This window comes from Eptesicus fuscus, chromosome 15, assembly GCF_027574615.1.
Source record: "Eptesicus fuscus isolate TK198812 chromosome 15, DD_ASM_mEF_20220401, whole genome shotgun sequence".
In the NCBI taxonomy this organism is placed as follows: Eukaryota; Metazoa; Chordata; class Mammalia; order Chiroptera; family Vespertilionidae; genus Eptesicus; species Eptesicus fuscus.
In genome coordinates, this window is record NC_072487.1 from 62,662,219 (window position 1) to 62,686,370 (window position 24,152).

Here is a 24,152-nt window from a genome sequence, read left to right on the forward strand (position 1 = left end):
ACTGACAGCAGGTGCTTAGCAGTTGCAGCCTCTGTCTGTGCTCCAAATACCGTTGGAAGTGTTTTCACTCACTCGATCCTCAGCACAAGTCTGTGAAGTAGGTACCCTCCTTAGCCCCGTGTTAGGGCTGAGGCCCTGGCGGTACTCAGCCAGGGGGCGGCGATGGGACTTGAGCCCAGTCTGATACCAGAACCTAGTTTTAAGCTAGCACTTGTCTAAAGCTACCTCTCATAAAAGGCTGTTGTATTACACGATAGAACACTTACAAAGCGCTTAGCAAAAGCCTGGCACTTCTAATTGCTCAATTAAGTTTCCGACAGTTACTTTAATAGTTGGTGTTTCATGTTTGTTGTAAAACAAACACGCATGTAACACGACTTAATTCAGAGGGGGGCGGGGGGGACTGCTGAAGCGGGTGGGATCTGGACCCGGGTCGGGTCAAGGGTGCGGGCAGGCGCCTAAGGAGCAGGGAGAGCGGGGCGGGAGGAAGCGCGGTGGCCGCCCGTTGGGACGGGGCGGGGTCAGGGAGGCCCCGCCCAGCAGCCACCTGCGACAGGTGGAGCGCGGGGCGCCGGCCGGTCTCTCGGCCATGTCCGCGGAGAGCGCGGGACCGGTTCCAGGACCCGGGCCGGGACCTGAGCCGGGGCCTCTCTGCCCGGAGCACGGCCAGGCTCTGAAGTGGTTCTGCTGCTCCGAGCGGCGGCCGGTGTGCGCCGCCTGCACGGAGCTCGGCGGCCGCTGCCAGGGCCACCGCATCCGCCCGGCGGGGGAGCGCGCCGAAGAGCTGCGGGTGAGCGGGCGTGGGAGCCGGAAGGCGGGGGCGCCGAGGGCGGGCGCGCCGGGGCGCGGGAGGCGCGCTGCGAGGTCGGGCGGGGACCCGAGCGCCCGGGGCCGGGCTGACCCCGGCCGGGCCGGGAGCGCAGGCTCCGCAGGGGTCCTGGCTGTAGAACGAGGCGGTTAAAGGGTGTGGCCCCGGAGGCGGGCATACCTGAGTGCGGATGTCACCCCCGTGCGTCCTCCTGGGGAATCTCAATCCCCTGAGACTCAGTGTCCCCATCTGTAGCTTGGGGGCAATCCTAGCGCGCACTTAGTGGAGTTATTGTGCGACATAAATAAGGTAATAGGAACCCTGTTGCAGAGGCTGGGAATGGGACCTGTCCTTGGGCGATAAAGGGCTCAGCTGCTCCAACTCCCACCCCCCAGGTGCAGGCTGATCTGTGATAAAACCCAGCCCCCCCTCACTCCTCAACCTCGGGGCGCACAACCCCTCCCCTCGTCCACCGTTCGGGCTTCCTGGGGAGGTGATTTCTTCCCTTTCAGGTTTGGCTTTGACGACGTCAAGCTGGTTTCACCGGAGCGAAGGGAAGGGGCGGGCAGGTATCAGGAGGTTCCTGCTAGGAACCCTTCCCCTAGGTTTCTCCCCACCCCCAGCCTCCACTTGGCTCCAGGCTGGCCACCTTCCTGTCACCACCCCTCCCTGAACTGCTGAGATTGGGGAGTCAAACTCACCCTGGGGCTTCTTCCCTCCTTCCAGCCTACCTGTGTGGCCCCTGGGGATTTCCTTGCAATTTGATTAAAAGGCTTGATTCTTCCAACCTCTCCCTGGAGTTCTGCCCAGCTGTGAGGCTGTGGGCTCTGGTTGGAGACTTGCCTCCTCAGACTGGACTGTAACGAGCACCCCGGACAGGGTGCTGAGGCCAGAGGGGATTCAGTTATTCAGTGACACCTGAAAGCTCCTAGCGGGTCCTACTTGTCACCACTATCCATGATAGTGATGACGAAAATAAACTCGGAGAGTGTAGTTTAATACACTTCCATAAAGCATAGACACTTTGCAAGTTTCAAAGCACTTCAATACTCACCGTCTGATTCCATCCAGACCAAGCCCCTTTGAAGTGGGGGTCCTACCCACATTTTATAGATGAGGAGACCGGGGCCCAGAATGGACAGTAAATCCTCCCAGGTTTCTGCTGTCCAGGGATGGACTAGGGCAGTCATTGACCAGAGGAAACCACCTCTTTGCTTCAGTGGTTGGAGGGAGGAAGTGACGTTAATGGGAGTGAGAATTGAATGAAAACCTTTTTTAAAAGTTGCCATCAGGCCTGAATTTGAGTGGCGGAAAGGGTGAAGGCTGGGGCAGGGTGGCAGCCTGATGCTTGTTTTGGAATATACTTTGCCTGGGACTCCTTCCCTGAACCCTCCCGAGGCCCTAGGTATATTCGTTTTCTTTGCCTTAGAGAGAGGGGTTTCTTGCTCTTTCTCCCTCCAATTTTGGTTAGATTTTCCTTCTATTCTTCCAGCCAGCAAAGAAATTTCACTCCAGGGCAAGATTATTCCTGAACTGGGCAAAAATACCACCAGTTCAAACAACTTTTCACGGGCCTTCTGGGTTCCTGTCCCTGTAGCTTTTCAGAAGCTAGTCTCAGTTCCCTTAGTCCTGTGGTGTATGGTGATCACAGCAGCTTCCTCCCAATCAACTCAATTCTATAGCTTTGCGTTTGGTCTGGTGAACTGTAATGCTAATTCCTGATTTGTGTGTGTGGAGGGGGTTTCCAGGGGCTTCCTAGAAGAGGCACTAGCAGCTGAGTTCCCTTCTGGAAGATGGAACTGAGGCAATCAATGCTCTTAGGGGAAGGAGTGGAAGGGCTGCTGCTTGGAAGGGTTCCCATTGTTATGTGGAGCAATGGAGAGGGAAAGCAGGGGTCTGGCTCTATCTCTTGGGCAAGATCCTTCTCTGTGGGCCACAGTTGCATTTCTAAAACTCTCCCCTGCTCTCATGAGTGATGCTCACAGCTTAGAAGCTGTAAACTGCTGAACTTCAGTAGCCAAGGAAATGGGTTTCATTCATTCAACAAATATTTATTCAGGGCCTCCTCTTCTAGGAACTCTCTTCTAGGCAGTTGGGCATAGAAAATAAGTCAAAGTCATGGTGCTTATGGTGCCTATTACCTTGGGACTTGCCCAAGGAGATATGGCCAGTGGTGGGGGGAAAGATACAAAAAAGTTAAACAAACAATATACAGTCAGAGAACGATAGTACAAAGGAGAAAAGGAAGCAAAGTAAGGGAATGGAGATGTGGATCGTCAGGGAAGGCTTCTGGAAAAGTGACATGTCAGGGAGCGAGACACAGAGATATATGGGAGAAGACAGCTAGAGACAGAAGAAACAACAGGTGCAAAGGCACTGAGGTCAGGACAAATTTGGTGTGTTTGTGTAACAGAAAGAAGGCCAGTGTGGAGAGTGGTAGGAGGTAACATTGGGGAGATTACACAGAGTCACATAAGGTAGGGCCTTGTTGACTAAGATAAGAAGCTTAATCTCATCTTACTGTGGGTGTATTGGAAAGTCATTGGAGAGTTTTGAGCAGGAACAGTGAGTGACCCGATCTGATTTCCTTATAAAACGTGGCAGTGTTTAACTTGGGGGTTTAAGAATGGGAGCCCAGTTAGGAGGCTCTAACAGTGGTTCCTGTGAGAGATAATGGTGATCTGGGTAGAATGGCGGGAGTAGAGGTGACCAGAAGTGGCCAGAGGAAAGAGAGAGACTTTGGAGATGGGGCTGGTAGGACTCATTGATGGATTCCATGTGAGGTTCAGGTTTTTTATTTTTATTTTTTCTGGGTAATGAGGTTGATGACTGATGGTGCTGTTTAATAAGCCATGTTCTTCTACTCAGGTGCATGTGTAGTGTCAGGTTGAGATTGAGATTGTATGCAGGAACATGATTATAATAATGGGCAGATGAGATTTCAGGACAAAGAGAGAAGCAAGGCCACAATCAGAGGTGATGGACAGTGAAAAGAGGTAAGACTAATGTATTGGCAGCTCCAACTGAAACGAAGAAATTGTTGGAATGGAAATTCTAGAGTTAATGATCTAGAAGGATGGGAAGTGGTAGGCAGGGGATGGGATATTTGAGACGAAGATTTTGGAGGCGGTATAAGCTTTCCATAATGATGAGATGTGGGATATAACCAGGGGAGTGGATGGCAGAGGAGGGGTAAAAAGAAAAAAATCAATGGAATGGAATGAATGGATCAACATGGATCAAGATGCCATGGGTGTTGTTTGTGTTGCAGAACAAGATTGTGGACCAGTGTGAGAGACTGCAGTTACAGAGTGCTGGCATCACCAAGTACATGGCTGAGGTCCTACCAGGGAAGAACCAGAGAGCAGTGGTAGGTAATTCCTCCCTTTCCCCCTCTACGCTGGGCCCTCTCCTAGGATCGGACCCCAGCCTTAGGGGCTTGACCCAGTCTAGGCCACTTCCTGACCTCACTGACACATTGTGCTATAGCACAAAGCTGGATGCCCAGGAAGGATGGTTTCTTCTCTCTCTGAGCCTTGGTTTTACCATCTGGGCAGAGTTGCACACTAGTGCAAAGACTGTTCTCAGGGTAAGGGATCAGGAAGGGTAGCATTTCTCTAACATCTAATCATTTTGTGCGCAGCCCCAGAATGATCAGATAACCTAGGGGCTTGTGTGTTGAATATTCTTTATCCTAGTCCTATGCAGTAGGTGGCAGTAACATCCCTGTTTACAGGTGGTTAATTGACTTGACCAAGGTCCCACATCCTCCTGCCAGAGTCAGTTCTATGACCTGGATCTTCTGACTCTGCAGCCAGTGCTCCTTCTGCTGCATCACACTGCTGATCCTTGTGACTCATGGCCACACCTACATCTCTCAAGTATGCTTTTCAAGGGCAGCAGCTGTGAATTTCTTCCTGCCTCTTATTCCCCCATAGTAGTACATGAGAATGGACCATTGGATTTAGTAACATGCACAGTATTGAAGATCCTGACAAGAGGAATTTTGTAGGGTGGTGGGGTGAAAGCCTGATTGGAGTGGGTTTCAGAGAGTAATTTGGGATAGTTAACACAGGTAACTCTTGAGCTGTGCTGTAGAAGAGAGCTGACCGATTGGATGATACTGGAGAGCGATAAGAGATCAATGCAGTTTTTTGTTTATTTTCTTTTTAAGATGGGAGAAGTTACTTTATGTGTGTATGCTGATGGGAATTTTCCAGTAGAAAGGGGAAAATTAATGATGCAAGAGAAAGAGGAGAATTGGGTACAGCAAAGGGGGGTGGGATCTAGTAAACAAGTGGAAAGGTTGGTTGTAGGTAAAAGCATGGGCAATTCATCCACAGAAACAGAGAAGGCGGAGTGAGCACAGGTGCAGGTGATGGTTAGGTGATGGGCAGACCTTGTGGAAGTTCTCTTCTGATTGCTTCTATTTTCCATTACTTATCACCTTTCCTGTAGGCTCTTAAGGATGTCATTTGTCAGTTTATAGATATGTTTTGTTCTCCATCATCTGTTTATATGGTAACACATTAATAGAATTTCTAATGCTAAGCCATCCTTAAATTCCTGGGGAAAACCAACTTAACTTGGTCATAATATATATATTTTTTAACTTTTAATTTTGAGATCACTATAGATTCACATACAATGTTAACATCTTTCCTAACTATGGTAGACTATCATAACCTGGAAATTGACATTAATACAGCTCAGCCTTTCAGATTTTACAAGTTTTACACCAATTCATTTCTGTGTGTGACTTTAATTCTATGCAGTTGTATCATATGTATAGATTTGTGTGACTTCCACCACAATTGAGTACAGAATAGTTCCATCATAAGGATCACTTAGCTTTCTAAAAAGCATTTTTGCATCTATGCTCAGGAGTGAGACTAGCCTATGAGTTTCATTTCTTGTATAGTCCTTATCAGATTTTGTTATCGAGATTATATAATCCTTGTTCAATAGGTTGTGGAACAGAACTCTATTTTCACTGGAGGAGTTTGTAGAAGATTGGAATTATCTGTGCCTTGAATGTTTGGTGACATCCTCTGTAAAACTATCAGGGCCTGGTGGTATTTTGTTGGTAGATTTTTAACTACTGATTCATTTTCCATCATAATGATAGGATTTTTCCTGTTCTGTTTTCTTTTTCTTTGGTTTTAGTAAATTCTTTCTGGAAAAATTACCCACTTTCTCTGTTGTTGAATTTAAATGCATAAAATTGTTGTTAATATTGATAAACTTGTCACAAGTTTGTCTATCACGTTAGTCTTCAAAGAACCAACTTTTAGTATTTTAATTCTCTCTTTTATATCTCTTAAAAAAATATTATATTGTCCAGCTGGCGTGGCTCAGTGGTTGAGGGTCGACCTATAAACCAAGGGGGTCAGTGTTCGATTCCCAGTCAAGGCACATGCCCAGGTTTTGGGCTCAATCCTCAGTAGCGGGTGTGCAGGAGGCAGCCGATCAATGATTATCTCTCATCATTGATGTTTCTGTCTCTCTCTCCCTCTCCCTTCCTTTTTGAAATCAATACAAATATATATAAAATAAAAATATTATGTCCTTCTATCTTTATAATTTTTCTATTTACTGGTATTTATTTATTTATTTAAAAAAATATTTTTATTGATTTCAGAGCGGATAGGGAGAGAGAGATAGAAACATCAATGGTGAGAAAAATGTCCCCCACTGGGGATTGAGCCCACAACCGGAGCATGTGCCCTGACCAGGAATCAAACTGTGACCTCCTGGTTCATAGGTTGATGGTCAACCTCTGAGCCATACCGGCCAGGCTATAATTTTTTTCTTTTAATTTGCTTTTTTACATACTTTGTTTTTTTAACTTACTGAATTGAACTGTAAGTCTGTCATTTTCGTTTTTCTTATTTCTCAAGGTGAACATTTAAACCATATAGTACCTTTTAGGTGTTGATATAGGTACATCTCACAAACTTGATGTTGTACTTGCATTCAGTTACAAGTATTTTTAAATTTCCACTATGATTTGTTCTTTCACTATGAGTTATTAGAAATAGGTTTTTAAATATCCAAGTATATGGTTTTATTCTTTAAATTATCATCATTTTAATTTCTAACTTAACTGCATTGTAATCTGTATGACATCAATTGTTTGAAGTTTGTTGGGACTTGCTTCATGCCCTAAAACATTATCAATTTAGGTGAGCATTTCATATTCACTTGAAAAAATATATAGGGTTTTATATGTGTGTACTAATTAAGCTTATTAATTGGATCAAATCTTCTTTCTACTTAACTAATTTTTTATCTGTCAGATTTATTGATTACTGACAAAAGGCATTTATTTACATTTTCATATCATGCTGTGGACTTGTCTAGTTTTCTTTATGATTCTGTCAGCTATTCTTTTTATGTTGGTGCTATTTATGAAATGTATATTTATGAAATGTACATATACATACATATATATATATTTATATATTTTTAGATTGGTTATATATTCTTGGTAAACCATTCCTTTATCACTTTATAGTGACCTTGAATGCCCTTGCATGATGGTTTAGATGAGTATAAAATTCTAAAGCAAATCACAAGCCCAAGCCAAGGCAACTGAGTCCTCAGCTCCTGATTACACTGGTTTCCTGTTTCCTTTCTACTTTGGGACTCCAAGTTATTTCCTTTAATTTGCTGCCAACACAGCTTCACTTTTAAAAGGATGCTTTGGGTTATTTTTCCAGCATTTCTGTGTTCTAGGAGGGTTTTTCGTTTACTCTGTCATATCTTCAGAAAGGGAAGCTTTTTTCCTGTGCTATTCATTTCAGGGAATGACTCAAGAAGGGTGTTGGAATTGATTGCCATCTTCTACTCAGGGCGTATCTGATGTCTCTTGGGTCAGGGTCTGTTCTTGATCCTGATCACACAGTATAAACACAGCTGCAGAGACTCAGGGCACTGTGGGCATCAAAGTGGGAAGAGGGAAGAGCAATCGCCGATGTTACTGAGCACTCATGCGCCAGCTTTGTTCTATTTGTTTTACATGTATTAACTCATTTAATCCTCACAACAGCCTTATGAGGTATCATCCTCAGCTGACAGATTAGAAAACTGAGGCATAGGGATGATAAGTAACGTGATTAAAGTTCCCCATATAATAAGTGGAACAGCCAAGATTTAAACTTTGAAACTGTCTTCAAAACCTAATTTCCCAACCCCTATGCCACATTGCTTTACGAGAACACTGAAGTGGAATCTGAACTCCCAGATTCACTGGACTGTACACTTAGCCACTCCCTTTTCCCCATTGGGCAAATATGGGTCTCAGTTTCTTCTGTTAAACAGGGATAATTGTCATCTGCACTGTACAAAGCAGGTCTTCAGGGGCAGGACACACGGAAGCCGTTGGCTATCTCTGACCTTGGCATGAAGGAGACTGTCCTCCTCTCACTTTATGCAACAGATACCTTTGGGTAGGACTGATTCCCAGATGGCAGTGGTGTAGGGGGATGGTGTTGGACTGAAAGTCAAGAGAACTGGGTTCTATTCCCAGCTCTGTCACTGACTTAGCATGTGAGTGCTATCAAGAGATTTTTGACTAAGTTGGGAAAAATTTCCTATCAGTCATTCAGTAAATATTTGAGTGCCTACTATGTGGCAGACACCGTGCTAGTTGCTAGGAGACACACGTTAACTTTATTGGCTGAGAACTGATTTCAGGCCTCCTGTGTGGCAGAAAAGAATTCTACCATGGAAGCAGTTGGAATGGACAATTAGGAAATAATAAGGTTTTTGTTCTCAGACATGGTCAAAAATATCAACCGGACCACTGTTGGTACAGATCCTGTTGATGGGGATGACTTTGTAGGCCCTTCTGTTCTGTAATTCTGTGACCTCTGACCTTGGTCCCTTGGCCTCGGTATTCCCATCTGTGAAATAAGCAGGTGACTCTAGTTGATCTCTAGGCCCTGCCCATCTCTTCCATTCTGGGAACCTGGTTCTGCGAGATATAGCCTGGATGTCTGGATTTCACATTTCTTTACCCTAAACCATATTTGGGAACTCTTAGGGCTGGGCTGGCTTAAGTACTGTTACTGCCACTACAGTGCCCATGGCAGACATTGCTGATCAATTTTGGCACTTCTTTGGGCTGTGCCCAAACCCTCGTAATATTTTTTTTTATAATATATTTTTTATTGATTTCAGAGATGAAGGGAGAGGAAGAGAAAGATAGAAACATCAATGATGAGAGAGAATCAGCTGCCTCCTGCACCCTCTACTGGGGATCGAGCCTGAAACCTGGGCATGTGCCCTTGACCGGAATTGAACCCAGGACCCTTCAGTCCACAGGCTGACACACTAGCCAAACTAACTAGGGAGAAACCCTCCTAATCTTGACTGGGGCTTTGCCAGGATCTGACTCTTCATGTTTTATCCCTTGCTAGAGCATGGCCAGTGCAGCGCGGGAACTGGTCATCCAGCGGCTGGGTCTGGTGAGGAGTCTATGTGAGACTGAGGAGCAGCGGTTGCTGGAACGGGTGCATGGCGAAGAGGAGCGGGCCCACCAGAGCATCCTGACGCAGCGAGTGCACTGGGCTGAGGCTTTGCAGAAGCTCGACACCATCCGCACCAGCCTGGTGGACATGCTCACCCATACGGATGACCTCCAGCTGATTGTAAGTCAAGCAGGGGTGAGGGCATGACCCATTGGCCACTCTCTCCAAAAAGTCTGAAAACGTTGAGAATGTTTATTGGTTGGAGGTGTGTGGATAATGATAATTTGAAGCAGGGATGAGTCAGGGGAATAAAATTATATAGATTTTTATTGATTTCAGAGAGGGAGAGATAGAAACATCAATGATGAGAGATTTTTTTTTTTTTTTTTTTTGCACCTGGTAACTATTTGAATAGTGAGCAAATATTCATTGAGTGCCTACTATGTGCTAAGCATTGTGCTGTGGAGTGGAGTTGCAGTATACAGCTGTCAGTGACTCACAGCCTTACGGACACGACAGATACAGAAACTGATAATTAGGATATGCTGTGGTAGATGACATTCCTGGGAGCTAGGGACCCCACAAGCCAAACTCGAGGGGCTCAGGGAAGGCCTCCTGGATAAAGTGACTTAGAAGCTGATGCCTGAAAGATAAGAGTTGCAACTATGTTAAAGGAAGTGGGGAGGTGGAGAGATAACTCCATATCTGAAGAATTGACAAGGAGTCCAATATGAAAATATACAGCTCATATTTAATCCTACCATCTAGGAATTACTATGATTAATATTTTGGTACCTATCCTTTCAAAGTACTGGTATTTTATACAGATATCCAGATATCCGCAGTTTTAAGGGACATTGTGACATCTGAATAAATATGCCAAGCAGAGAAACGAGAATGTAGAACAACTGAGCTATCTGTACCACTGCAGTTCAAGTAGGACAGTTTCCATGACTGCCCTAGATTGTGCATTCATTCAGTCACACAGCTTCCATGGACAGAGCACGTTCTGTCCCAAACGCTGGGACAGTCACAATGGCAGATTCAGAAAGGGTCCCAGCCATCTGGTTGCTGACAGTCTTGACGGGGGACGAAATGTTGGGTCAATATGTACTTGTCCTGAAGTGTAGGTGAAGGAAACTGAGGACACCATGGGGCACAGCGGGCAGAGTGAGTCATTCCGAGTGAGGGGTAGTGAGGTATGCGAGGAACCCATGCAGTTTTGTGCTTTGTCTTAAAGAAGGAGTAGAATTTTTTATCCTAGAGTCTCCGTCCCCATGGAGCCCTCCCCGTCAGTTGAATCTATTCAGATCTTGACTGCCTGCTGGGTTTCTGGTGCCAAGCCTGATTCTGTTTTCTTTTCTCACAGCAGAAGGAGCAGGAGATTTTTGAGAGGTGAGTCTGGTCCCTGATTTGCTTGGGCTGCCATGGAAACCATGGCCTTCGGGCCTCTGAATAGTTCACTGCATTCAGGCTCCGCTGCTCCTGGGGGAAGCCCAGGGTGTGCAGCTGTGAGTGGCTTCTCTGGAGCCAGGCTCGATGGACGGGGCCTTCCTGCTCCTCGCTTGGAGAACTGAGTTGGACCCATGTGTAAGGGAGTGAAATAATTACTTATTAACCAGGGGCTTGCCACAGTCTAACCTTATCCCATTAAAAACTGTACAGCCACCCTGTTGGAGGGTTTTACCAGCCCATCTACAGATGTGAATGCTGAGGCTCAGAGAGGGGAAGGGACTTGCCCAAGCCCCAGAGCTGGGACTGGGGCCCACACCTGACACCTGTCTCAGGACTGTCTCCTCAAATTTGCATTTTAATTATGCAATGTGAAAAGAATTTCACCAGGCTCTACCTAGGTCCCAAAAGGCTGGGAACCAAGAATCTGAGGAAGTGGCTAAAAGGATGTACATTGCCAGGCAAAGAAGTTAAATTCTTAATCTGTGCAGGATTTCAGAGCTGTACTTGAGGAGCACAGCCCATTCTTATCTATTTTTGTATTTAAGTTTCAATGGCAATACATATGTATGAGAGAAAGAAAAAAAGTCCACCAATATAAAACTATTCAAATTAAAAATGAGTCATCTCTTCCCAACCCCATTCTCTAGAGGTGATCAGTTTTAACAGTTAGTTGTATGTCTTTGGGACTTTCCTTGTATAATCGTAGGAGAATTTTTGCCTCCTTAAAAAATATTTTTTTTAAAATACAGATGGGGTCATTTTTATACTTGCTGTTCTATAATTTATCAGGCTAATTTGGAATCTTTTTGGAAAGTCTGTGAAGTATTCCACAGTATGGATGCATCACATTCATCTTACTGTCTCCTTTTATTTTAAAAAATATACATTTTTATTAAGTATATTTTCAGAGAGAGGGAAGGAGAAGGAGAGATAGAAATGTCAATGATGAGAGAGAATCATTGATCAGCTGCCTCCTGCATGCCCCACACTGGGGGTCGAGCCTGCAACCCAGACATGTGCCCCTGACTGGGAATCAAACTGTAACCTCCTGGTTCATAGGTTGACACTCAACCACTGAGCAACACCGGCCAGGTTTCTGTCTCCTTTTAATGTGTATTTGGCTTGTTCCTACTTTTTCCCTCCTATAATCTTCCCACATTTCTGCTAGCTTCTCTTTTTTCTCTATCTTTATCATCTTCCTCTAACCACAGTCAGTCTGTCTGCAATATCAAGTTGATGTGATTTTTTGAAAAAAAGTTTGATCTTTAAATTTTTTGTTTTGAATATTTTTAACTCAGCAAAGTTAGAAAAAGTATTATAATGACCTTTGTCTAGAAATACTAGTTGTGTTAACATTTTGCCATGTTTGCTCTTTCTCACTGTCTCTTTTTTCCTATTTATCAAGATGATTGCTCCTCTGTACTAGCATAGTATCTTTTTAAAAAAAATTATAGCCCAGCCATTGTGTCTTCAGCATTTATCTCCTAAGAACAAAGACATTCTCTTACATAATCACAGAATAATTATCAAGTTCAGAAATTTAATGTTGGTATAATACTATAATCTAATATATTAGTACAGTCTATATCCAAATCTACAGCCAATTGTACCAAAAAAGTTCTTAACAGTGTTTAGTGGTTTCTTTTTTTTTTTTTTTTTTTTTTTTTTTCCTGGTCCATCTGTTCTCTTTTAATCTAGAATTGTTCCTTCGTTTTTAAAAAAAGAAAAACATTTTTAATGAGTCTAGGACAGTTGTTTTGTAGAACATTCCTCAATTTGAGTTCATCTGATGTTACCTCATGATTGGGTTCAGGTTATGCATTTTTGGCAAGAATATCTCATAAGTGATGTGTTCTCATTCTGTCAAATCAGAGGGCACATGATGTCATTTTGTCCCATTATCAGGGATATCAATTTTGATCACATGGATGAAATGGTGCCTACCAGGTTTCTTCATTATAAAGTTATATCTTTACTTTTGTAATGAATAAGCAATGTGAGGAGGTGCATTTTGTATAAATAGCCTCTTTACCTTCAAACTTTATCCCATAATTTTTGTCTGCATTGTTGCTAAATTCCTGAATTATTCACTTATTTATTTGCTTGTTTGTTCATTCATTTATTTAGTGTAAATATAGACTTGTGAATTCTTTTTTTATTCAGTGCATTATAATCTGATACTACTTCTATTATTACTAATTTTGATCTTCAAACTGTCCTAGATTTGGCCAGTTTTAGTTCCTTGGGGCTGGATCCTGGATCCTTTTGACAAGTCCCCATTATTCTTTTTTAAAAAAATACATATATTTTTATTGATTTCGAAGAGGAAGAGAGAAATAGAAACATCAATGATGAGAGAGAATCATCAATCAGCTGCCTACTGCATGCCCCACACTGTGGACCGAGCCCACAACCCCGGGCATGTGCCCTGACCGGGAATCGAATCATGACCTCCTGGTTTATAGGTGGATACAACTACTGAGACACGCCGGCTGGCCCCATCATTCTTTGAGTACTTTCTTGTGTTCCAGCACAACACAATGTCCCGGGATCACCTTGTTCTTTTCCTGCCTCAGGCCTGGAACCAGCTGTTTCTCCGGGGACTCTTGGTTCCTTGTAGTTGGGGAGTGGTATTTAAAAACTGAGATCTGGGCAGTAGATGTGCATTGCTGCCGATGCATCATTGCTTCCAGGCCTTCTCAGTAGACAGCAGACAGAGCTGGGAAGTGAGAATGGTCTTTTTATTCATGAGTTTGTATTACAAACTCTAATTCCAAGGGAACACCACAGCATTTTTCCTTTGATTTCTCCCATTCTACATTCATATCTTTCTTTTTTCACAATGAGAACCTTGGCACCCAACAACAGCAATATAGTCAGTCATTCATTTGTTTGGTCCTATAATACACACAGAGTTGTTTGAGAATTGCTTAAACAAAATACTACTGACAGCCTTAGCCAGTTTGGCTCAGTGGATAGAGTGTTGGCCTGAGGACTGAGGGGGTCCCAGGTTTGATTCCAGTCAAGGGAATATGCCAGGTTATATAGGCTTGATCCCCAGTAGGGGGTGTGCAGGAGTCTCTCTCATCATTGATATTTCTCTCTCTCTCTCTCCCTCTACCTTCCTCTCTGAAATAAATAAAAATATATTTAGAAAAAAAATAATACTGACAACCCTATTGGTAGAAGTCAAGATTTATTTGCGGTTCCTTGTGCCTTTAGACTGAGGGTGTGGACTCTCAAAGCACTGTGTTCAAAAGTTGTCAAGCAACTTTAGCTGGGACTCACTTGTCTGAGAAATGCCTTTTTTGGATCTAATTTTGTATCCGCATCCCCGGCTGGGTTCAGCTGCAGCCTGTCATGGCAACAGGTCCTGCTGCACAGACCAGGCCTTCTGATCCCAGCCAGGGCCCTGCTGTGTCCGAACCCCAATTCACTACCACGAATTTTCTCTTCTGTACCAGAAGGCACATGGACCAGCTGATTTTCTAGATTCTGGTGACTGTGATTGGCCTCAGATTTGCCCTGGGATAATGGCTTAGCAATGCAGACACGGTCCTCTTTCCTCCCCACCTGACGGCTGGGGTCCCTGAAGACCCAGCCTCACTGCTTTGAGAAGAGGCATCAGGCCCTCTGTTGTCCTGACCACAAAGAGCCTTTGTTACTAGAGCCTGCTCTCAGCTTTTCTAGGGCTCTGCTCACCTCGTTCTTCCCAAGCCAGGATAGTCAGTGACAGTCCTGCAAAGAGCAGGCATCCATGAGACATGCCCCACCCTCCCCTCTCCTTCATTAATGGGCAGAGCTGGGAGATTTGGGGCAGAGAGTGTATACTCTCGGAACTGCTGCCTGATCTCAGAGCCATCCTCAGGATTAGAGGCAGTGGGAAGTTCTTTCTCAGAACCCAGTTCAAAAGGCTGCAAAGCTCTTGGTGAATCCCCACTTTGCTCTATACCTTTTGAGACTTCACTTCTGGTCAAGGAAAGGATTATGTTGAACGGTGCCTGCAGGTAGGACTTGAATCAGCTACCCATTTTAGCTAAGTGTCTTCTCTGTTCTCGCCTGTCAAGTGGGTAACAAGTACCTCCCAGGTTATACCAAAGATGACGTGAGATTCAGTATAGAAAGGAGCAAGCCCAGAGCCTGGCTGCTTAATAAGTGGCAATTCTCCTTGTTCCCAAATTCCCTCTCCAACCAAACCCAGTGCCCCGCCATGAGCGGAGGAGAGGTAGTTATTGGGAGCAAAGTGCTGTGAATAATTTATGATTGGGGAACTAATTGATAGTCCCTTCCTGTGTGACCCCACAAGGGTGTTGGCATTTTAAGAGCAGAGGAGTTGGCTGTACCAACTAATCAAACCGAGGGCAGCACTACGGCTGCAATTGGTTTTGGAGGGAGGTGAAACTTTCTCTGGGCAGGAAGGTGGAGGGGGAAGACTGCTGCACAGAGGTCCAAGGGGCCCAAGTCCTAACCCCGGCTCTGCCCAGTACCAGATCCTTGGACGAGTAGCTTCGTCCACAGAGCAGAATGACTCCAAGTTATGACACTGGCGCCAAGTAGTTACCACCCTGTCAATCATCTGCCTTGCATAATTAAAGCTTGCGGAAGTGGAGGGTGCACAGGGGGAATGTCCACCTTCCCTTTGGCCCCAGTCCCCTTTAGGCAGCTCCTGTCCGGGGCTGGTTGCCAATCTTGGTGTCACCCTTGTGGGAAGAGGATTTTCTGTCACTTCATCCCCCGCCCCCCAATCAGATACATTTGATCCAGATACATTTCCAGAACCTTTCTGAATCTGTTTTCTTTCTTACAAGGACTGAGGAAGCAGAGGGCATTTTGGATCCCCAGGAGTCGAAAAAGTTAAACTTTAATGAGACGTGTGCTTGGAGCCCACTTCTGACCCAACTCTGGGCAACAGCAGCTCTCGGCTCGCTCTCAGGTGAGAAGCTCGAGCCCAGCACCTGTTGGAGCAACTGGGCACCTGTCTGTCTGTCTGTGGTTTGCTGTGGCCAACACTGGGGACCGGTGCATTCGGGATGGTAGCTTAGACAACCAGTGATACTGGGTGCAGGTTGGTCAATGGAGCCAAGGTTCTGGAAAGGCCCAGGGCACCTGGGCCAGGCGCTTCCCGTTTGCAGACCGACCTGCTCTGTAGTTGGGTCTAGGTCTAGGATAAATCTTGTTCTGGTAAACTACGTCCTCCTCATGCCCTGCCCGACTGAGACAGCTCAGTATTATTTCTTGGAAACCTGGTTTCTCTTTAAGAAGATAAAATTGATGGCCAATTGGGAGTGAGAATTGAGCTTCCTGGATTCGTCTCACTTAACATTGACTAGGCTGACTGTGGACCTGACCTTGTGCTGCATGCTGGGGCCACAGAGGTGAACGTGACACGGTCTCCTGCCTCCACAAATTCCCACTTAGTGCGGCGGTTCTCAAAGCAGGCTCCCCCCAAGCTAGGTAGAAGTTTCCATTCTCCCAGTTGTGGTAGTTGCACAATTCACAGACTTAGGTTAACTAGTGAATTGACGTTTTTCTCCATTTTAACCCTCCCCACCTCCCAGTGGGGAGGTTCCCCGTTCCCCCTTCTCCTTAAAATGCTAGTACACACTAGAATTCTCTAGAGTCGGGTGTCAAATATTACCTGATTTGCCGGCAGTCCCATGGAGTTAGTTGTTGGAAACTGCATACCTGATGCTTCCCAGCTTCCAGGGGCACGGTGTCCCCAGGACAAGTCTGATCTGGAGGCTGCAGATTTGCCCAACTGGAACGCAGTATGATCAGTGCTAGATGCTAGATGTAGGAACAACGTGCTGGGTCTTATTTTGTCCCTGCCACCAACTTCGTGTGTGACCTTGGGCAATTCGCTTCTCTGGGCCTTCTTTCTATCAGAGTTTACAAAGAGTAATAACTACTGTTATGACCACAATTTATTGAGCACATATTGTTGCTGGGTACTTTCCATGTGTCATCTCGTTTGATCCTTACATCTATCCTGTGGTAAGTCCTATTTTGATCCCCATTTTACAGATGAGGAAACTGAGGCTCAGAGAGAGTAAATGGCTTGCCTGAGGTCACACTGCCAGGGAGTGATAAGGAAGCCCTTCACTACCTGGCAGGACCAGGGTAGGGCTGGGGGGGGGGGGGGACCTTGGGCAACTCTGAGATTCTTTCTGGCAGGCACAGAGGATGTGCGCATCGAGGAGAGGACTGTCAGCCCCTTCCTGCAACTGTCAGATGATGGAAGGACTCTGACCTTCAACGCCAAGAAGTCCAAGGCCTGTGCAGATGGCCCAGAGCGCTTTGACCACTGGCCCAATGCCCTGGCCGCCACCTCCTTCCAGTCTGGGCTGCACGCGTGGATGGTAAATGTGCAGAACAGTTGTGCCTACAAGGTGGGCGTGGCCTTAGGCCAGCTGCCCCGTAAGGGTTCTGGCAGTGACTCTCGTCTGGGCCACAATGCCTACTCCTGGGTCTTCTCCCGCTACGACCAAGAGTTCTGCTTCTCACACGACGGGCAGCATGAGCCCCTGGGGCTGCTGCGCTGCCCAGCACAGCTGGGCGTGCTGCTGGACTTGCAGGCCCAGGAGCTGCTATTCTACGACCCAGCCTCGGGCACGGTGCTCCACACGCACCATGCGTCCTTCCCTGGGCCCCTCTTCCCAGTCTTTGCTGTGGCTGACCAGACCATTTCCATTGTCCACTGACCTTTGGCACTGGGGAGGCTAGATCTGCCTGCCCACCATCCTTTTCGGCCACATTTCTACCCAGTATCCTTTCCCCAAATGTTGCTCATGCCTACCGGGCAGCTTTAGGAGGGGTAGGATCCATTTCGGATCTGGTATAACCATTAAATGCTGTATCTGTGCGGAACCTGCCCCTCCCTGGGCCTTAGTCTCCCAAATTCACCCTCTAAGGGTGTCTTGTTCACCACTTTATCTCTGGCATTCAGCATGGTGCCTGGTGAGCGTGCAATAAATATTTGGCAAGCGAATGGGTGGATGAATGGATGGACGGGTGGATGGGTACATGTGGTAGACTCTTCTGGAGAAGCACTGCCTTTCAGCCCCCTGCCCCCAGCTCTGAGCATGTAGAAGTGGTTTTCTGGCAGAAAAGCCTGTGGCTGAAGTCCTTTCATCTCATTTGAGTGCTTTTCCGTGCTTCCCATGACATGACACATAGGGAAAATATTTTTCTAGCACACAAGGACAACCTGGAAGGGACCCAGAACTCCTGCCAGCTGCTCCTGGTCAGAGGACTCTGGCCAGGGGGCTGTGTCCTAACCAGGGCCTACCTGGCCACTCGGAAGACCGAGAAAATCCTATCTCCAGGTAACCTGACTGCAACACACCCATCAGCAGCTCTGCCTTGGACCTGGCGGCTGACCTCCAGCCTGTGCCCACTGCGGTAACTGGGATTAATTTTTCCCCCAGCTGCAGCTGATGAGTGCCCCGCCTGATGGCCCCTTCTGACATAATGTGGGGAGCTGGGTGAAAACCTTGAGTCAGAAAGAGCTGAGGGATGAGGGCCGGCCTTAGAGAACATGTACATTATTAAAGGTTTTAAAAGATTGACAATTCTCTTCCATGTTCTTTTTCTGGTAATTGGGTAACACCCTACCTCCCCCACCCTCCCCCCCCAACCCCCCACCCCTGGGCCAGCTCAAATCTTAGAGGTGTGTTTACTGGAAATTTGATGTCTTCCTCATTCATGTTCTCAGATATAAGCAGGTGGCTGAGGTCAGCAGACACACCCTAAAGGGCCTGGAGTCGGTTCTGTGCCTTGCACTGCTGGGACCAAGGGCAAGTCTTTTTCTGATCTTTAAGGAGGTTACATTAGAGCAGTAGTCCTCGCATTTTTGTTTCTCTGGGGAACATAGTTCAAAGGCAATCTTAACTACAACTTCAGGCTCCTGGGCTCAAAGATGAGGCCTGAGCCCTCCCCACTAAGTTTGCTTAATAATTTACTTGAAACACTGGGAGGATCAAACCCAGTCCACAGACCTATTGGCAACTATTATGACTGCAGTGACTTCTGAGGCCCTTAAAGCTTTGAGACCACAGCTCATGACCCTGTCCTCACGGCCCGACACTTGGGAAGGTGTCTGAGAAGAGCTTTCCTGCCTCCAAACCTGGGTCAATGGCACCCGAAGGCCCTTACACCACACTCCCCAAATCACCAATCTAATTCCCCATAGCAGCTCAGTTCACAGTTCACGGGCCTGCCGCTAGGGATTCCTTATTCTTCTGCCCATTTGAATGCCGGTCCCAGTTGAGAGTCCACTCCAGAGCCCTCCCTGGTTGTTGGCACTGGAATATAACATACATGTGCCCATCTATGTGCTTTTCACCTGTGGTATCCCCTGTGTTTGGCACTGGCTAAGTCACAGAGGTGTCCAGTAAATACCAAGAAGAGAGGTGTGTGAAGAGAGGCAGGAAGAGACATGGGATTTTAAAAACTTCAATTTCCAATAATTCTGCCCACATGTACACTCCTGCCACCTTGGGCTCCGGTCCCTGTCCCCTGCATTTTCCTACCCCTTGTTTTAACCCCCTATGACTGGGGTGTCCTTGAAGAATGATATCCTTTAGGTCACCTTCCCTATTCTTCCAGGATCTCTACTGCACTATGTCTCATGTGACATGGATCCCTTTCTACTTGCAAACTAGTGGTCAAGCCAATGAATGGGCTTTGGAGTCAGGCATGCCTAAATTGGAACCCTGGCTCCCTCGTGTACTAGCTGTGACCTCAGGCAGGCTACTTAACCTCGGAATCCCTTGTCAAATGGAAGTCCTACTACTTAAGCCCACTAGGTAGCTTTGAGGGTTCTATATGCATATCAAGGACTAGCAGACTACCTAACACATGGAGGTGTGTGTATGTGTGTGAGTGTGTGTGTGTATGTGTGGGGTCCTAGTTCCTTCTCATGACTGTGATTATGGCGTTGTCTAAAATCTGATTAAACTATGTGGTCTTAGAGGACATGTCCTTAAGCACAGCTTAGCACCCTGATTTTCAAATTAAGCTCCTCTGACCTTAGACTTTGCAGGTGGGGGAAGTTGTAGAGGCTTCAGGGCCCGAATGAGGGGTCCTAGGACCTTTGCTTCACCCTCGCAGTGTCTCCTTTTTTCCTGTTTTGCACATTGGGGTTCCACAGAAGATCTCCCACGACAAAAGGACCCTTGCTGCTAAAACCAGGTTTCAAGATGCCTGATTTTGAAGCTAGTTGGGCCCTTAGTGAATCTTGTTGGAGGTGAGGCAGATTTGTGGAAAAGGGACGCAGGTGTGATGAATGAACCATCTCAGAGACCAGGAGCAGATTAGTGGGGCAGGGCTAAAAGCCTCACTCACTGCTTTATAGTCAGAATGCATTATGGAGTCTGCAGGGAGGGGGTACAGGTCAGATTTTGGGAAGGAAAGGACTTCCTGTCTGTAATGTTTGTTGGGCCCAGCCACTTCCCTCACCAGACTCACACCCCTGTGGATGAGTTCTCCAGGCGGTTAAGGGCAGGCAGGAGATGGGGCAGTGAGGGGAGGATATGTTCTTGGGGTACAGAATCTTTGACCACAGGGTCCAGAGGCCCCGGGCCAACTACTAGAAAGCTGTGCATGCCTGCAGCCCGTGCCCCCTTATAATCATAGTGGTAACTGTCCCCAATATGGGCCGCCACTGCTGGCTCTACATGAGCAAGCCGCAAGGCTTCATGGAAAATGCGGGGGTCCGGCTTGCACCAGCCAGTAGCCCCAGAAGTCAGCACAAAGTCAAAATGTTCCCGCAAACCAAGACCCATCAGGATACCCTCTAGTCGCTGGTCAAAGTTGGAGACCACTGCTAGCCTCAGACCTCGCTTTCGGCACCCCCTCAGGGTGTCCTCAGCTCCCTCCAACACCTGCCAGGTACAGGGGCTGCTGAAGTCTTTGTAGAGCTGGTCAGCGATGGGGGCCACAGCCTGGGCATCCCGAGCACCCGCCAGGTGGAAGGTCTGCAGGACCACATCCTGCCACCACTGGCGGCTGGTGAGGCCCTGGCTCAAGCCATAGTTGGGGAAGCTGTGGCTCTGAGCCCTGAACACCTGCCGGAAGGCTTGTTCCAGGACCGGGGCCTCCACCTTCAGCCCATGGGCCCGAGCGCTGGAGGCATATTGCTCCCCCACGGGCCGGCGGAGCCTCAACAGTGTGTCCTTCACGTCCCACGTCAGCAGTCGTATCTGTAGCTGGTGAGTCATGGGTCTGCAGGAGGGGCCCAGTCTACTCCAGATCCACCTTAAGTTCCAAGGGCCAAGGGGAAACGGAGTTGGACCACACACTTCCCCAACCTAATGGTTGTCTCTTTCTAGGCTTCGTGGGTCAGAATTTCTGGTACGTGGGTAATGTCTTCACAGCAGAAGATCCTGGAATGAGATGGCAAGTAAAGTGGGAGTTCAGGTTTTAGACTGGATTCAAATTCTGGTGCTGCCAGCTCAGTGTGTGGCCCTGGGAGTATCACTCTTTGAAGCCCTGTCTCCTCATGGGTAAGAACACAGGGACCCAACCTCACAAGATTATTGGACTAAATGAGGTTATCTGATCATTGCACAACAAATTTCTGAACACTGATTACGTGCTAGATGCTGGGAACAGGACAGGGTTCCGGATCTCATGGCATTTATAGCATTAAATAATAGGGGATACAGATATTAGACAAAGAACTACACAAACATGTAGGCTTAATGAATGCTGCATGAACCACGAAGTTATAAACCCAAGGACCTTATCTGGTCTTTGTCAGGGAACCTAGGCAAGTGAAGTTTCAGTGGGGATCTGAAGAATGACTATGCAGGTAAGAGAGGTGGTGAAGTGTTCCTGGCACTGAAAACAGCAAGTGCAAAGGTCCTGAGGCAGGGCAAGGAGTCTGGTGCTTGGGGCCAGCTCAGGCAGGGCTTTGTAGGTCAAGATAAGGAAACAATTATCATTGCTATTCCTATTGTTAGCAATTCCAAAGACAGAAGGGTCCTTGCAGACCATCTGACCAAACCCTTGGCTGTTCAGCAGGGAAGACTGAGCCAGAGAGCCATAGCCAGGACTAGAATCCAAACCTCCAGACTCTTTGGCCAGTGCTTCCTTCCACTGCTTAGACATATTGAATTAAAAAAACAACAACTTTTTGGCAAACCTGTATAGCATAGGACAAAAAGCAGACCAGAGCTGTCTGGTCCTACCTGCCTTTAAGCCTTCTGAGCCCCAGCTTCGTCTTTTTAAAAAAAGTAAGTTTTTATTGATTTCAGAGAGAGGAAGGGAGAAACATCAATGAGAGAAACATCAATGGGCTGCCTCCTGCATGGCCCCTACTGGGGACTGAGCCAGCAATGACCTCCAGGTTCATAGGATGATGCTCAACCACTGAGCCACACGGGCTGGGCCCAGCTTCATCTTTAATGGAGGTAATAACTTCTGCCTGGGTGGACAGGAGTGAAAGAACTACTGCCTCAATGCACAGGAAACAAACTCCTCCGCCTGTCGTCCACAGGCTGGATGCAGCTTCTTTCCCCAGAGCTGATTCGGGGTTCCTGCAGGAATCTGAGGGTCCAGAATTCAGAGTGCAGCCACGTGTTTGCCGAGGAAGGGACGTGGCTGGTGAATCTGGGACAGGTCTTAGAGGAAGCTGGCCAAGGAAATGAATTTAAGTCTGTTTGGAACTCAGGGAGACCCACCGGAAAACCCTCCTCGCTTTGCGGGTAGGGAGATGAAGGCCCAGCGAGGGGCGCAGGGACAAAGGCTCTGGCTCCCGACCCACAGCGTTTTGCATTTCTGGAAGCCGGAGCCGGGGACTCGGCTACAGGCATGAACTGCTCACCTTCCTCCCAACTCGCGGGCTCGGTGTTGGCCAATTACAGGTATGCCAGCCGTTAGAGCGGAGCCTCCACGCTGCCGTCCGCGGCGTGACCCGGGCGGGGGGGCCTTAGGGACGCAGGCCGTGCCCGCGGCGGCAATCCGGGGCCCTTTCTCAGCTCCAGCGCGGAGGGCGCGTCCCCGGGGCGCAGGACTCACTCACCTGCTCCTGAGGGAGGGGGTCCGGGGGGGAAACCGCAGCCTCTGCGGCGAGGGAGGCGCGGAAGCTCTGCCCGGCGCTGGGCCGCCTCTCCTCGGCCCCGCCCCTTCCTGTCCCCCCCTCCCGCCGAACCCTCCGCCCCCACCGTGCTCCTAGGTTCCTTCTCCGCCCCTAGGAAAGACCCGCACACCCTCTCGGATCCCCATTTTAAGCCCTGCCGCCCCCAGCCCGCGTCTCACCGTCACCTTGCACCCTCTGTGCCTCTGCGAGCCCCTCCCGCACCGTCCGCCTCTTTTCCTCCCTCTACGCTCTCTCGGCCCCCCTCTCCCTCTCCCAGCCCCTCCGTCTTCCTCGGGTTGGGACTCTCCTGGGAGGGGCCCGGCTGACTTGGGAAGAGGGGCTTTGGGTCCCAGAGAGGCTGGCTGAGTGCCATGTGGGCCTGGAAAGGCAAAGCTCCTCTCCGGTCTGGGTCCCCTGTCCGCACCAGGAAGGAATTGCTTTCAGTTGGAAACTTTAACTCAAGACAATTTGCTGAGGACAGAGTCCTCTGCAGTAACTTAACTGCACCCCCCCCCCCTTTTTTTAACGCTCTATTGATTTTTTTACAGAGAGGAAGGGAGAGGGATAATCAAAAACATCGATCAGCTGCCTCCTGCACACCCCACACTGGGGATGTGCCCGCAACCAAGGTACATGCCCTTGACCAGAATTGAACCTGGGACCCTTCAGTCCGAAGGCTGACGCCCTATCCACTGAGCAAAACCGGTCAGGGGCCCAACCCCCCCCCCCCCCCCTTTTAGTGACAGAAAAGGTCTTCATGCTCATCTTTAAAATGTATCCCGAATAGATTTGCTTCCTCCCCTCTCCACTATCACTGTGGTCCAGGTCACCACCGTTGCTCCCAGGGGTTTGCAGTAGCCTAACAAGGCTTTTTCTCGCACCCTTCCATTTTTCCCATAGCAGCAGAATGTGGGAAATTGGACCATACATAATAGGTTAAGATGCTTTAGTTGGCTTTGTATCAGATGCAAAATACATCCCAAGCTTCCTAAAAGGTGCAGGATCCACCTTTCTAACCTCTAGCCCCATCACCCACCCTTCTCAGCGCCCAGTTCCCAGCTCCCAGCAGTGCTGCCACGCTCCTCACTGCAGGATCTTGGCACACTTGGTGTTATCCTCAGGGCTTCTGGTGCGCTTCCCTCTGCTCCATAAGGAGGTAAGGACCCTTCCTTTTCCCTTGACCTCAGGGAGGTCCCCTTCCCCCATCTGTTATTCTCTGTCTCAGACCCTTTATTTTCTTCCAAGCACTTATTAGAATTTGTAACTGCTTTATTTGTCTGTTTTCTTGTGGCCTGTCTCTCCCATTCTCTTGGTGTAGTTTCCATGCAGAGAG

At 47.8% G+C, this 24,152-nt stretch overlaps 2 protein-coding genes across 5 annotated transcripts; one reads left to right on the forward strand and one right to left on the reverse strand.

Annotated features, from left to right (window-relative positions):
* The first annotated feature begins 444 nt into the window (after positions 1-444).
* On the forward strand, positions 445-24,074 carry BSPRY (B-box and SPRY domain containing). Of its 3 annotated transcripts, XM_054726817.1 has the most exons (7): positions 445-790; positions 4,080-4,178; positions 9,232-9,462; positions 10,652-10,677; positions 15,546-15,670; positions 16,912-17,096; positions 23,865-24,074. In XM_054726817.1, the coding sequence occupies exons 1-7, from the start codon at positions 590-592 to the stop codon at positions 24,072-24,074; spliced, it is 1,077 nt and encodes a 358-aa protein (XP_054582792.1). In that variant the 5' UTR covers positions 445-589. The 3 variants fall into 3 exon arrangements, with proteins under 3 accessions (XP_054582792.1, XP_054582791.1, XP_054582790.1); XM_054726816.1 differs by lacking the exon at positions 23,865-24,074 and having other exon boundaries at positions 458-790; positions 10,655-10,677; positions 16,912-18,308; XM_054726815.1 differs by lacking the exon at positions 23,865-24,074 and having other exon boundaries at positions 461-790; positions 16,912-18,308.
* Positions 20,064-22,780, reverse strand: HDHD3 (haloacid dehalogenase like hydrolase domain containing 3). Of its 2 annotated transcripts, none has more exons than XM_008160903.3 (2): positions 22,763-22,780; positions 20,064-21,122 (listed from the first exon to the last, which is right to left on the reverse strand). In XM_008160903.3, exon 2 carries the CDS (start codon positions 20,955-20,957, stop codon positions 20,202-20,204), a length of 756 nt encoding a protein of 251 aa, XP_008159125.2. In that variant the 5' UTR covers positions 20,958-21,122; positions 22,763-22,780; the 3' UTR covers positions 20,064-20,201. The 2 variants fall into 2 exon arrangements, with proteins under 2 accessions (XP_008159125.2, XP_054582793.1); XM_054726818.1 differs by lacking the exon at positions 22,763-22,780 and adding an exon at positions 22,565-22,755.
* Positions 24,075-24,152: the final 78 nt, after the last annotated feature.